This window comes from Cariama cristata, unplaced genomic scaffold (genome assembly GCF_000690535.1).
Source record: "Cariama cristata isolate BGI_N322 unplaced genomic scaffold, ASM69053v1 scaffold1961, whole genome shotgun sequence".
Taxonomy (NCBI): Eukaryota; Metazoa; Chordata; class Aves; order Cariamiformes; family Cariamidae; genus Cariama; species Cariama cristata.
Window position 1 is genome coordinate 231,012 of NW_009599730.1, and position 15,684 is coordinate 246,695.

At 39.7% G+C, this 15,684-nt stretch overlaps 1 protein-coding gene across 1 annotated transcript in view; it reads left to right on the forward strand.

The window, feature by feature from the left end:
• The window catches only part of LOC104168986 (protein sidekick-1), a gene marked incomplete at both ends in the record, with an annotated part of 245,870 nt that overhangs the window by 153,370 nt on the left and 76,816 nt on the right, over window positions 1-15,684 (forward strand). Inside the window, 5 exons of the mRNA XM_009709783.1 lie at window positions 1,111-1,227; window positions 1,488-1,655; window positions 3,714-3,816; window positions 4,947-5,123; window positions 14,021-14,157. Of these exons, the coding sequence (XP_009708085.1) occupies window positions 1,111-1,227; window positions 1,488-1,655; window positions 3,714-3,816; window positions 4,947-5,123; window positions 14,021-14,157 (702 nt within the window). The remainder of the gene's footprint in view (window positions 1-1,110; window positions 1,228-1,487; window positions 1,656-3,713; window positions 3,817-4,946; window positions 5,124-14,020; window positions 14,158-15,684) is intronic.

The following is a 15,684-nucleotide window of genomic DNA, read 5'->3' on the forward strand; positions in this document are numbered from 1 at the left end:
TTTGACTCACAGAACCTTGTTTTTCATCAAGTGTAGCTGCCCTAACTGTAAGGTATGCCCAAATGTCCTCTGCGGCCTGAAAACAGTCTGCTGAAGCTTGTAGAAACGCTTTCCATGACATTAGGGGCTTGAGATGAACTCTCCTATTTCATGCTACAAAAGGCGAACTTAGTGAAAAGAAAAAAGACAGATTAATTGTGAAATACTTTCATCTTTCCTTTCTACTTAAATAATTTAGTTCTACTCTAATGTAATTCTGTTCTGAATTTGAGGTACCGCTTCATGATTGTGCATGGTATCATTTTATCTGCCTTTTGTCTACAGCTACATTTAGTAGGGGAAAGAAAGAAAGTTCAAGTTAAATGTCTTTATTTGGCCAAAAAGTCTGATTAAATGGTTTTGTTAATGAAGTACACCCTTCTCTATGGAAGAATTACAAATCCTAGTAGTCTCTTTTAAAAGCGATTATTAACAGGCATTTCTGTAACACTATAACTCCTCTTCAGGAAGCAGATTTTTAGCCCAAGAGCGAAAAATACACATACTGACTGGAATTCCTACTGGCCTCAGAAAATAGATCAGCCCCAGTTCAATATATATCTACAAAACTGCAGAAAAAAATGTAATAAAATGCAACTGGGGGAAAATAAGAGAGAAAGAAACTTGGAAAATGTCTTGGATAAGACTCAGGTTCTAAATTCTTTTGGCTGACATTTAAGTTTCAAAGTTAATGCCTTTCTCAAGTTGCTTTTCATCTTAAAGAACTCTGTTATGAAGATGAAAGAAAATAGTTTTGTTTATCTAGATTTCTCAACTTCCCCCCAAACACTCATTGTGAGCTTTATCTTCCTTTTTCTGTAACCGTCTTACTTGTACGTGTACAAGCACTGACAGATTTTTATTTTCCATGTAGGTAATAAACTGAATTAGGCAATTCCTAGGAGATGAATAATGAAAGGTTACAGTCACCGCTGAAAAGTTTTCATGTATTATTGTCATGTCCTTCTCCATGATCAGCTCAATAAAAGTGGATGTAAAGTAGTCCATGATAATAGGTAAAAGATCTTTCTGGTAGCTGATGCATTGAGTTTTTTAAATTTTTGATTCTAGACATTAAACCAGCATTTATACAGCCTCCGGAGGATACCACCGTTACAGAGGGGATGACCGCAATGCTAACCTGTGAAGTTTCAGGGGCTCCAAAACCTGCCATCTCATGGAAGAAAGGTAACCAGTTACTAAGTTGTTGTGGAAATGCTGTAATCCACGTTTTATTGTCCATTCCTATTATTGCGATTCTGTAGATCCATTGAGTGCATATTTCTTCATTTCTCTGGTTCTGCGAGCCGAGGGTTTGTTGTGGGGCTGTTGTGAGCCAGTGGCCTGGATAGGCTGTAATAGTCTTTTTGGAAGAACTAGAATTGCAGTGCTTAATCCGTGCAGTCTACGTGACACTAATCATGCTGATTTTCCCTTCTGTGTTTCAGGAAACCAGATATTAGCCAGTGGCTCAGTTCAGATTCCTCGGTTCATTCTTCTTGAATCTGGAGGGCTCCAGATAACACCCGTTTTCCTTCAGGATGCTGGCAATTATACTTGCTGTGCAGTCAACTCTGAAGGAGCTCTGAATGCTTTTGTGATGCTGACAGTGTGGAGTAAGGATAATGCTTTGTTTAAAGTCTAACTTTAATCAAGTATTAATCAGTTTTTGTTGTATGCTCAGGAAATTTTCATGAGTAATTATGCTTTTCTAGTTAATAGAGATACTTGTATGATTTAATAGGAATGATGTAGCTATTTTAGGAAACTTATCACAAATACCCTTTTTGTTTGTAAAATTATGCATATAAACTTTTATATTCTGTGAAAGGAAGTGTATTGAAATAGAGTTTCAATCATAATTACAATTTTACTCAGGTTTTGCCTTGGTGAATCTCACATTGCAAATCAGACCTTTTAACTTGTAGATTTGACTATTTGCAGTTGGTTTCTGCCTTCAGGAGTCTGCAGACAGTGTAGAGCAGCCCCTGCTGTTACAAAGGCTGTGGCCACAGTTACAATGGGTATGATTTTCCTCATACCTTTGTATTTTTTTGTGGCTCTGGGCACTGTTGGAAGTCAAACCAAAATAGTGCAGACTTCAGCTAGTCTCTCATGCTACAGATTGGCAGGGCACAGGGCAACCTGTGAAATGATTTTGTCCTTCCCCGTTTGCCCTTGATCTCTATTTTTTTATTTCTGTTGGGGAAGAGAGTCTGATCCAACAGGTTCACCGGTGTTACTCCTAAGTGAGTTAAATGTAAGTGTAACATGTTTTTTGCTACTAAAGGTAGGAGATAATGATCCCTAAGCTGGGACTAAAAATAATTAAAACCGATGAAGATGATGATAAATACAGAAGTGTTGTGGCCCTCTCTCCTCTCCTGTACTTGAAGTACTGATTATGCTGCTGATGTGTGGTGCATACTTGGCATTTGTTAATCCCCAAACTGTGCAAGTTAAATCAGCAACATTTTTTCTTTTGAAGCTGGGAATACCTGAAAACAATACTGGCAGTAAATATAATGTACTTGTGTCATATGGCCGTCATATTTATATCTTATTGATGATATAGGGTTGGTATACATACCAGGATGTTGTAAACTGAAAGATATCTAGGTGTATAGATCAAGTAAAGAAAATCCTTCCTATTAATTCTCAAAGGCACGGTTCTTACATGTATTAAAGACAGTTCCTGTTCATTGCACTGCATTGGAGGGGGAAAAGAAAAGTGACTATAACCTAATATTTGTGTAGCAGCAGCACAATTATAAAGCTAGAAGGCATATATAGGTATGTCAGGAATAATGCTAAAAATTCCATGCTATTAGAGTTAGCTTTTGATTTTGCTGATAATTTCTTCTTGTGCATGTCTCAGTAGATGCTGATTATCTCTGTAGGGATTTGGAACTGATTAACATTATCCACGTATCTTCTGTACTCATCCTAGTTGTCTACCTGCTTCAGCGGATGCTATCTGCTGCTGCTACTGTGTGTTAAGCATAATAGAGATCTTTCACACCAGATCTGGTTGCTGTAGTTACAGCAATTATTGTGTTCAGGGTCTCCAGGAGGTGCTTGAATAAAGATGTTCTGAAACATTTGAGTAAACAGCATATCTTTCTTATATGGAAAATTCAGACTACCAGAAGCTCCTCCTCCTTTAATCGCTTTCCTGGATTTGACGAGATTGTAGGGTGCCATTTAAGTTTTCCTCTTTCTGGATATTTTTCTAGCATATTCTTCTTTGCACAGATTTTCTTGTTTTTTGTTTTCCCTACTCCAAACAGTGTGACTTGTTTCCTGACTTGATGTATGTTTGGATTCATTCATAACACATTACAAACATACTTGCTGCCTTATGACTTTAGGGAGTTGCTGTAGATGCTTACCACAAGACAAGCGAGAGTTAGTACAGCTTTAGCACTCTTCCTACACAAATCACTGCCAACTCGGACTCACCCCCTCCGCTGCTTTTACTCCTCTGAACCCCACGGTGTACCACCTCTTCTTGACACAATGACATTAGAGGGACGGGAGCCTTCACAGCAAAGACTTGAAGAGGAATGGCCTGCTTGCTTTGAATGACAAATGTTCAGTTGCCTGCTCTCTGAGTGAATATCCTAGTCAAAATGCTGTAATTTCACCTGAACTATGGCTTGCGTTCCTTTCAGATCGCACTTTCATTGTTCACCCTCCTGAGGATAGCACTGTGATCAAAGGAACCACAGCCACTCTGCGATGTGAAGCGACTCATGATCCTAGAATTTCAATCAGGTTGGTGATGTCAGTTCTTGTTTGTGTGGTTTATCTGAGCTTAATTTTATAAGCTATGTGAATAGCATCAGGTGAAAAGTTTCAGGACCCCAGATTCTAACACCAGACCCCTGATTACTACCTTATAAGATTGTACACTGTATCATTAATCATATAAATCCCATCTTCCATTTCAGCCTTATGTATTATTTACAATGAGCTATGTTCCACTTCATGACTTCAATATAGCGTTCCATGATTTTACTGTCAAGGTTAATACACTATCAATAAAACCAACTTGTCAGAAGCTGATACTTAATGAGAGTAAAAGCCAAAGAGAAGGTATAGGATTTCAGAAGTGTTTACATTGGTGTGCATGAAAGCCACGCAAGAAATGCTCATGTTCTTGGAAACAACTCAATAACTAGGGGCTATATTCTCCTTTAACTGTGTAAAGAAAACCAGAATATGTCTGAACTGTCAAAATTTGCACTACAGCACTTGAAGGAAGCTCATCATTTTAAAATAAATTTACCATGAAAATTCATGTAGTCTGAAAGCAACAAAAAAGAAAGAAAATGCAAGGAACAGCTTGGAGGGTGCTAGAAGGGTGAGCTGCAGAAAGAACTTCGGAAAAAGAAATACAGGTGTAAAAATTTCATGTAGAGATACTTAATTGTAAGACTATGGGCTATACACATCTCTGACATGTTGGTATTTGTGTGTTTTGATGGATGAACTCTAGTAAACGTCACCACAGCAGTTTCAAGGTGTTACTGATTACGGCAGTCTAACATTATTACAGCCTTAGCAGAGATAGGCCAACATCTCAGCTGTTAATTGCAGAATATGATGTTCTGGTCTAAAATGTTAATGAAGTCTGACTTTAAGAACTTGCATATTCACCTTTTCTATGTAAAATATATAGTATTGTTAATAAAATATATAGTGTCTTGGATGCAATTACATTTCTTATTCCGATCACGGATCTAAAACTTGAATTTGTAAAGTGCACTGCTCCTGAAAGTAAGTGTAGGGGCCTGTCATTTTTAACGTGCAATTACAGAAGCTGATACTTTACAGCACAGTTCAAATAAATCTATTTTGATGTTCTTATTAGTAATTAATAACTGAAACATTGTAATACTCAGGTATCTTTGGAAGAAGGACAGTGTTGTAATAAATCCATCCAGCAGTTCCAGAATCACGGTAGAGAAAGATGGGACCCTCCTCATCAGCCAGACATGGTCAGGTGACATTGGTGACTACACCTGTGAGGTCATTTCTTTTGGAGGAAACGACTCCAGAAAGGCTCGACTAGAAGTGATGTAAGTATTCCATCTTAAAGATACACTATGCTTGGTTTCAGGTACTCTTGGGCATTTTGCTAGCATTTCATTCTAGATGATCATGGGAGTCTGTAAGTTTTATTTTTGGTGTGGGTTTTTTTAGGGGAAATTAAGCCTGGTTCATTCCTAATTAAATTGCCTTGAAATGTCCTCCGTTTTGCATGCTGCCATGCTGCTTGGGCTTCCAAGTAACTGGAGCTTTGGAAGTTACTTCCAAGTAAATGCATCTCTCTGAATCACTACGTGTACGTATCCATCTGGTTGGGTGATTGAGCTCAGGGATAACGATTAAGAAGTGGTTGTCCACTTGAAGCCAGTAACAAGTGAACAGGGGACTGTAATGGGACATGCCCTGTCCAGCTTCTTTATCAGTGATCTGGAGGAGGTGTTGGAGTGCATGCTCATCAAGTTTGTAGGTAGCACAAAATGGACGGGGGACAGTTGATACACTGGAGGGTAGGGCCATCACTCAGAGGGACTTAGGCAAAGAAATGGGCCAACAGGAACCTTATGAAATTCAACAGAGACAAATGCAATGTCTGCATCTGGGAAGGAATAACCTTTTGCAGTAATACAGTCTGGGCACTGACAGGCTGGTTGCAGTTCTGCTGGAAGGAACCTGTGGATCTTGGTAGACAGCAGCTGGACATGAGCCAGCTGTGTGCCCTGCTAACGAAAAAAGGCTAACAGCCTCTTGGGCTGTGTTAACACAAGCATAGTAGATTGATGGACATGACGACCCCCTTTTATTTGACACTTAGAAGTCTACATCTGGAATGCTGTCTCCAGTTTTCAAGACCCAACTGAATAAACTGGTCTGATCTCATGGCTCACCCTGCTCTGAGCAGGAGGTCGGACCAGAGTCCTCCTGAGGTCCCTTCCAACCTGAATCCTTCTGTCATCCCACGCTGCAGGGCTTTCCCATAAAGCCCAGGTGCTGTGCTGTGATGCCAAGGCTATAAGAAAATATTTTCCTCCTTTTAGTATTTTTTCTCTGTTAAACATATATCAGAATAGCTGGTCCCTGGACAGGCATTGCTTACTCTTGCATTCTCTTAATACATAGTTTTTCAGGGAAAAAATATTTTTATGTATGCCTGCCTTTATTCCTAAGAATCTTTAAAAATAAAAACAAGAAAATGTTTGAAGTACAGTTCAATTCTGGAAAAGGATTATAAAAATGTTGTTACAGGGTTCCATATTTTCCATTTCTGTCATTCCACTGGCGTGAAGTGCACTTCCATTTTATTTTTATCACTAAAAGCAACAACTGTGCTTTTGGTACGTGTGTGGAGCAGATCAAATGAATAAGAAGGTAATGTTTTATGTAGACTTTTTTATTTTTATTTATTTGAGTAGTGCCACATGCTTTAATTTAACTAAAATTGCATCTGTTTCTGCTGGTCATGCCTGATCTCTCTGAGAAGATGGCAACTTCTGCTGTTGGCAGCATAATGAGTTCACCTCCGAGATTTGCTATGCAGAGGGCTGTTTGATACAGCATTATTCTGACAGTGCCAAGGCTAGATCAGATGCCCATTTTCAGAGAGCGGTCATACATTCTTTCTCTAATTAAGCACTCCTCAGCTCTCCTCCCGGAGTGCATTTTACAGCTGGTTTGAATCCAAGAGCAGAAGACAATTCAAAATATATTGCTACTATATAACCACACTTGCTTTTCTCTGAGGCCGTTTTTGAATGGAGGGCAGAAAATTATGGAGTAAAGACTGAAAAGAATGTTAAAATCTGGACTTTGAAGCAAAGGTGTAAATATGTGCTAAACATTTCAGCAGACTGACCATTTCTTGATCCTAAATAGCAAAAGTTGCCCTATGCAACCCAGTACAGCACAGCAGATGTATTTACTTGCAGTTCCCAGTTGACCAGCGAGGAACAGTTTTATACTCCATAAAATTCAGGCTAGAAGTTAGCTGGGAGAGGCACATCTTGTGTACGTTGCTGAGGCTGCCTTTCTTGCACCCTGCCTTGTTCGAATTGCACTGCCTGGCTCTCCGTCCACTGGGACTGGCTCTTAATCCTCTGTCTCCACTTCCTCTGATGATTTGTTGCTGATCTCCTATCACCTGTTTTTCCTGGAGGAATTAAAGAAATATATCAGACCCACTCTTTTAGAGGACTTAAGTAACTGATAAGTCACTCAATCATACCTTGAATGGTGACATTTTATTTCAAAGTAGTGCTGCAGGTAGTGCAATAATGCCAAAAAACATTGCGTTCCTTTGCAGCTTTCATCATTATCGTTTGGCTCAGCGGCACAAATCCACAAGAAATAAAGATACGTGATACAACAGAAGTGAAATGAAGAAGAAAATATGTGGAAAGGAAATGTCTGAAGTAAAGCTTAAATTAAATTCTAGCTTGTATATGAATGACAGATCTATAACATTCCCTGTCCTCCCAGATAATTCTCTTGTGCAGAACATTAACAAACAGGGCATGTACATTCCCATCGATGAGCACTTACACTTCAGTGCCTTGAGTAGCACTAATGTCAGACAAATGTTCAAAGGAGGCCTCTCAACCAATTAGAGACTGGAGCAGTCTACCAACTGATAATATTGTAGCCTACGTAGCTTTATCTGACAACTCCAATTGTCTCAGCACGTTTTTTCCCCCAGGAACCAGCATGTCCCTCCTCTACCTCTAGGCATGGCAAGAGAAATTTCCAAAGGCACAAATAAGTTTGTTACTGATTTCTATTCAAACTGATTCCATTCAAAACCATGGACCTTCAGGATGACCTTCAGTTATTTAATCTCTGAGTGCTCTGGTTTTCTAATCTGTGAAAAGAAGGAAAGAAAACTTTTTCCTCCTTTGTCTTCCATGTTGGAAGACACACTTGGGGAAGAAGGTACTGTTTCTTGCTAGAAGAACGTATGCTGACAGCACAGCATGGTATACATTGGGGGTGCAAGCAGTATGGATCATTTTTCTCAGTGTGTCTATGAAGAAATAAAATAGTTGAAAAGGAAAGCCAGAAAACTAATGAAGAACTTGCTAAAGTGCAGCCAAAGGTTACCTTGCTCATCAATTTTGCACTGATGGTACTTGGGCGCAGAAACTAATTGCTAGTCAAGATACTCTATTCATTCATTTGTCTTCCCTCTAAATGTGTTTATTCTTCATGTACATCACTCGATTTGATTTGCACGAGGTAAAACATTTTCAAGTGATGTTTCTCTTCTGCAGGAGATAGATTTTAATTTTTTGCTTACTTTTTTTTTTTTTCCTCCTAGCAGAGCTTCTTGACTGCAAATAAAGAAACATTTGCAGGTCTTTTGAGGATGAGCTTGTGCTTCTCTTGCATTCCTCCAAGTCATAGGATTTGTTCCTGAAAATAATTGTATGTTACAAAACATCCCAGCTTCATTTAGCTTACTTTTATAGTCCTGCAAATACCATACTGAAATACGTATAGAGGAAAAAAACGCTTGTTCCTAAAGCTGCATGAGCTGGGTTATCACAATGTATCACTCACCTGATGGGAAACTGCGCTGATTTCAGCTCAGAGTATCCTGAGGGTTCTCAGTATGTATAAAATATGCAGAATTACCACTACCTATGCCTGATAATACCTGCTGCTCAATGTCAGCCTGTCTGCAGTCCATACTAAAGGATCTCTTTGTTGTATGAATGTGACTGAAAAGTATGGTAATGCTGCATTGTTGGAAAATCAAAGCCCTGTACAAGCCTCTGTTATGTCACAACATACAGTAAAATCTTTTAGGCTCTTTCTCTATGCAAAAATATGGGGAGGACAATGTAATACAAAAATAGACAATTTATTCCTGGTGGCAAGTTCATCTTCTTTCAGTTCTCTTTCACCAGAGAAAGAACTATTATTGTTCTGTCTTCTTCACAAGCAGGAAAGGGGAGCTAACCACTTATAATAAAACCCAGTGGGTTGCCAAGAATGCACGGTATTACCTTTGTCAATCATTTACACATGAATTTTGATACCCTTTTTACTGGAGTATTTGTAATTGCTACTTCTTCCAATCTCTTTCCAATATATCCCGTGAAAAAATTGCTTGATTGCTAAAAATAAAATCAGTAAGACCAGTGCAGAGTAACAAATTAAAACAATGTCTAACAAATTAAAATGATGTCTCATTACAAACTTATCTTCGTATAGATCCCATATCCCTCAGTTGCAATAGCCCATCTCTTTTTGCTTTCTGCCGGGAGTGAAAACAGGAAGGATGTCAAACTTGAAAATATATTATTCCTTCCTCACTAGAAAGAAAGCTTCTATTTATTTTTCCAAGCTCTCTATTGAGATGTCATCCAAGAAATAAGGTTCACTGCTGAGTGTAAATGCACTTGATACTCAAAAGAGAATACTACCCAGAAATACACTTGGAAATGCAATTGTGTCTGTTCATCGTTGAAGGTATATCAGAAATGTCGATGTCTTTAGCAAAAAGAAAGCATAAAATTCAAAAGCCTTTCCGAAGTAGATTTGAGCTTGTGGTGACCACCAAAATGAAATGGGAAATAAATCTGCACGCTCTGGGATCTGGCGAGCTTTTAATTTCAGAAGTCCACCTTGTTATAAGCCTATGAGAGACAAAAAGCCTCAGAACTCACGGATGCCTTGCAAGAATCCTCCCTGTGTTTAGACATTGGAGATGATTCTTTTGCAGAAGAAACTGGAAAGTTCTGAGCAACAGATGACACGTTGCTTAATTTAAAACATTATAAGCGTTTGTGAGCAAAGCCATCAGGGCTGAGTGCTTTGTTAGGCTTCCTGCCTCGACTTCTTACCATGTTATCGGGTCTAGCAGATGAACCACCTGCTCCTGAGTAAAACTTGTGTGGTGGACCTGATTTAGGCAATCATTTATGAAATAGGAGTGGGGCTTTTTATAAACTGACAAGAAAACTTGTTTAATCTCCTTGCCTTTTTTAGTAATCCCCTCTTCAGTCACAGTCTCTCTAATTACCTGCTGTTGGACCATTTTTCTCAGAAATCTCTCCAAACCATGTCTGGTTTATTTCCCTCAGCAAATAGTCTGCTTTTAACTAATTTTATAAAACACTCTATGTGTTTGCTGAGTGAATTTTTCAGCTGCCCTCTGGCAGTGATGAGCTGACTCAAAACATTAGGGTTTCTGTTTTGAACATGTATCATCTGCAACCAGCTAATATTTCCCTCCTAGATTGTCACAATGACTTCATGTTCTTTTCTTGCAAATCCCCTATTTTAATTGCTTGGACAGAGTCCCCTCAGGTCACCTTGGTGGCTATGCCATTAACCCTGGGCTTATCTATCAATTACAGCTTTAAAAGTGTCCATATATGTATTTTGCTATCATACAAAGTAAGTTACGGAAAACTTGCCTCCATGCAACTCTTCAGCATTAGAGGAGTGAGGTCTTAATATATCCTGTATTGAAAAACTGTCATATATTTCCTGTTTGGGGCTTCAGTAGACAAAAGAAAGACAATAATGCTGGAATTAAACTTCCAGTGTCCGATCAAGGGGCTGTACTCTGCCCTGTGTGTTATTGTCCTAAACCTCATCCACTTGCTTGGTGTATCAGAAATTGAGCAGTTCTAGTCCGAGGTCCTTCTCATCCTGAAGAAGGGTTGAAATTACCAGTCCCTGCAATGATTTCTTGGATGTTAGCAGCAAGGAAAATAATTCTCTTAAAGAAAAAAAATAAACAATTATCTCTTTTCGGAATGTGAATATTCATTACGGTGGTATAGGTCTCATTTATCATCCCTTCCACACAATATGTGGTAGCAAATGAGAAGGAGACAAAGTGTAAGTGCTGCTAAAGTGGGTATTACTATTTATTAATCTCTGCTTTTGTATACTACAAAGAGGGAAGTACACTTCTGTGCTGAAATGTCTTTGTAGTTTTAAATATTTATTTCTGTCCAGGTGTGTTTCTTAGGCACTTGTTATGTCTATCTTGAGGGATTTAAATCTGTCAGCACCATCTGTTGCTGTTTGGTGTGGACACATATGGCTAAAGAATATGATATTAGTGGAGATAGGTGTACTGTATGGCTCCTACAGCTCATGCTGCTCCGTCTCTGTCTGAACAGAAAGTGCCTGTTTCCTTCACGCCGCTGACTGATTACCGTTTTGTGTCAATCTAAGAGAATAATCAACTAAACCCATATCCTAAGCAAAAACCCACCACGTTTAAACTCGGATTGTGCTTCAAAAAACATGAAAAAGGGAATGGCCCCTCTCCTCCAAAAGTCTCCTGAGACTTGTACGCTAAGAAAAAGAGACTGAGCTGTTAAGTCTGTCTTAGTCATGCAGCCTCTGTCCTCAAATGGGCTGTTAGTTCAGCCCTTCTAAATGCACGGGGAAACAAGATTAGTAAATGCATGCCCTGAGAATATCCCTAATAGTTAGCAGGAGTGTTTATTTAGTTCCCAGAAAAGGAGTTACATGGGGATAAGTTTGCTGTAAGCTGCCCCTCGGCCATCCCTCTGACTTTGTGTGACCCTGTGTGACCATCGTCATCTGGAAGAAGCTGAAGCCACAGCCCATCTTGGAGCTCTTCCTCACGGGGCTTGGTGATAAACGAAGTGGGGACTGGGACTTCTGTGAGCTGTGTCACAACAAGACGTTTCACTCTCCGTCCATAATTTCCTTTGCCAGCTTAATCACAAAAACACTTTTCCAACCAGCTTGCTTAGGACATAATGATAAATTGTCATGGAGGTTGAATGTTTATTATAATCTAATGTTTCATTCAAAATTAAGTAGCACGCTCCTGTAGTCCCTGGGTAAATGGCCGTATCTTAACGCCCCCCTCCACACTTTCCAAATGACAGGCTTATTCTGCCATTTTGTCTTGCAGGCCAACTGCCATCCTACTTTGTTTCCTACTTCCCTAAACTTGATTATCCGAAATTTTGCAGTGCTGTATTCAAAATCTGCTTCCATTGGGCCTGTACATGCTCTTTCCTGTGCCTGATGTTTCTTCTGACCCAAAAGTGACCATGTCTTAGCTGTCTGCACCAGAAGTCTGGAGCCTGGTTGGTGCATGCCCAGGTCTAAGTGAGAACATAGAATCATTATGGTTGGAAGAGACCTCAAAGATCATCAAGTCCAACCGTGTACCTGATGCCACCATGCCCACTAAACCCACTAAACCATGTCTCGAAGCACCACATCTAAATGTTTTTTGAACACGTCCAGGAATGGTAAACATAGTCAGCCTAAACTCCTCATAATGAAGGCATCCTGAGCAAGTGATTTAATGAAGTTAAGATCTGAATCACACCCTGAGGTGCCATTCCATGTTTACTACAGAAAGAGCCTGGGGTCACCATGCTGCTAATTTGGTTAGGTGTTTAAAGTCAAATGAGATGAGACATGACTTCGAGTCTCAGGTTTAGCCTTAGGAAGCATCACCCCTTCTAGCCTAGAAAGAGGTGGGCAGGTAAGTGTCTGCCACTTGTGTTGTCTCATTATCTGCATGTTTTTCTTACCACTCTTTGGCTTTTCCAGCAACGTGGGGTTTTTTGGTGTTTTTTTTTTTTTTCTTTGGTGCTAACTCCACAGTGTGTAGCCATCATAAACAATTAAACAAAAGCATTCACAGTTTTAACAGAAAAATAATAAAACTATTGTCTACCTCTCCATATGTTCCTCAATCTTCCAATAGAAACCCAAATCCAGGACATATTTGTTGTCCTCGCTTAAAGCCAGAGTCTGTATTTCCTTTTGTGAATGGCTAAGGAGTTGTGGTTTTTAAATAACCATAAGCCTTCAGTAGCTTGATACATTACAACTAAAAATCACTACGTTTTTAAATTAAGCATGTGAAGTACGCTTGTGGCTTTCTGCTCTGGCCAGAGCAGATTAGCAGTGGTGCTTTGCTGAGGAAGGGTTACCCTCAGCTCTCCTGAGGAGGATCAGTAGCTTGAATGGGTGAAAATGGGCCCTCCTTACTTTTCCTTCACTCTGAGATCCTTGTCCTCCTTAGGAATGAGGATGATAAGGAGCAGAAATCAGGCTCAAGTGTAATGGCTGAAGGGCTCTTAGCACTTAGTACAGATCAGCATTTCAAGGATGCAGCAGAATTTAGTTTTCTCACTGCACCACGCAGCCTCTGACTTTCAGCCAATGAGTACAAATGAAATGTTTTTCCACAAATTGCCTTTATGTGGAGAAATTACACATTTTAATTGAGCTGCTGTTTTATTTTTGTGTTTTTTTATAATGTTTCATTTTGTATTTCCATGGGGTTTCTGCAGGCATTTTCACTACATTTTCTGGTTGGGTGCTTCCAAAAAAATCCTTATTATAGGAAGGAAAGATTCTACCCATGACAGGATAAGCCTGAATCCGCGAGTAAATCAAGCTGTTCTGTAGCCTAAGAATGCATATGGTAATTTTGATTAGTAGCTCTATATGGATAGCATCAATGTCTTCTGCTTCCTTGAGTATGAAAAATTCCATGTTAAATCATATCTCCCATGTGTTTTACTGTTTATACATATTACTGCTATCACATTGCTAGGGCATCATCGTAAGAAGGGGAAAAAAGTGAGAGGGGAAATTTAATGACCAACTTGTCTCCATCAAAAACAGTATGAAAATTATCTTTTATCCACATTTAGCAACATTTCCATTAGCTGTCCTAAGCATCAGCCTTAGGACTTTAAGCATTTTTTTTTCCCCAAATAGGATAAAATTGTGAAGAATTCAGAGATGTCTTTCATTTATTTTAATTGTACAATGGCTGCTGGTAGTTTTGTATCTATCATCATACGAGTCTGATGTCGTGTGCCTTTAACTGCCTGTAAGACCGCAGCTGAATGAAGTGTAGATTGATTTTTCTCTGCTATTTTTTCTCCCTTTCTCTTTTTCTTAACAGCGAGCTGCCTCATTCCCCTCAGAATCTTCTGGCCACTCTAAATTCCTCATACAGCCGCAGCGTGATGCTCTCCTGGGTGCGCCCCTTTGATGGAAACAGCCCTGTTCTCTACTACATGGTCGAGCTCTCTGAGAACAGTGAGTAAAGTCAAATACGTTTCAACCTCACGTCTGTCTTAATTATTCAGCTTTCTTTCAGACTCACCTTTTACCAGAGCTGCTAACAAAACGTTTCTGTTGTTTGCTAAATGAGAGACAGTGCGCATGAAGGGGAAGCCCTGGGTTTTACTCGCAACTATTTGCACGCTGAAAGAGTTAAACAGCAAAAAGAGGCCTGAGATGGTGGAATTGTTATACAGGAAAGCTTTAGTTCCACCTCCAGCATTGCTAACCAGACTTGAGGCACAACAGCTCATTCCTCAGTGCTTCTATTCAACATCCGCAATGTAGCAATAGTCATATTTTATTTCTTCTCATTGTTGTCTTTTGCTGTGGTTTCATAGATATCTTGATGCATTCAGAGCCCCAATTTCACCTGAAAAATGCAGGCAGGATGGTAATATCAGGAACTGATGGTCTGTCAGAGGAACAAACTTGGATGTCAATAGGAGCTACTATCCTATCTGTCTATGGATTCTCCTATTTTTCCGCTTTCCCTAGGTTATCATTTTACACCCTTCTTTTAGGTAGGTGGTTGAGGATGCTTAACTGTAAGATATCCAAGTATCTAGCTTTGTGGGTTAGAAAGCTGGTCGTTGTGAATTGCCACTTCTCACAGTTTTGTCATGCTGTATGTCTGGTACTTTGTGGCTCTCAGTTTGCAAGGTTATTCAGGGACATTGCTAATGCCTCTTTAGGAGTTGATGGAAAGATGAGGTTATATGGAAATCAGTCACCTTGGCAATGCTCTCTAATCTCTATCACCCTAGGAGCTGGAAATCCAAGCCTAACAATCGATTCTTGATGAAAAAATTAAGAGCATCACTTTTTCTGACATGTGGAAATTAGCCACTGCATAACTGAATGTGAAACAGTCCTGATTTCTGATTATCTAGAGAGTAGCGCTTTGTTTTGCCACACAGAGAGCTTGAGATGAAACTTGAGCTTCAGATCACATAGAGCCTTTTTGCTTTGCAGGCTGGAGTGCGTAACTTTTCAGATGTGGAGGTCCCAGAACTGGTGATCTTGACATCTGTTAAGCAAAGTGCACTTTTCTAATCTAGCAGAAATCCCAACTCATGCCCAGGACTGCTGTCCTTAAAACAGATTTTTTTGAGCAAAGACTCCTGATCTTTTTGTAACAAATGACTGAGAAAATTCGGTGTTCTGCACTCACCCCCCCGCTCTACCTTTTTATCACCACCACCTTTTTTATTTTCCCTCTTCTCTCCTTCCCCTCCTATCAACTACAGGCCAGTAACTGCCTTTATGCTTTTCCTTACCTTAACCCTTGTGTTTCATGTTTCCCAGTGGTTTTCACAATGACGAGCTAATAAAGTCCCAGCCTGGGAACACGATGCAAGGGTACTAGAGCTGTATTTACACAGAGAGAGCACAGAGCTGGCAGAACATCGGCACTGGGAAGAGCCACCGAAAGAAGAGGCAGCTCACTCTGTGCCAGGAGAAGTTTGAAAGGTCTTCAAGTGCCTTTCTAGCAAGGATGCT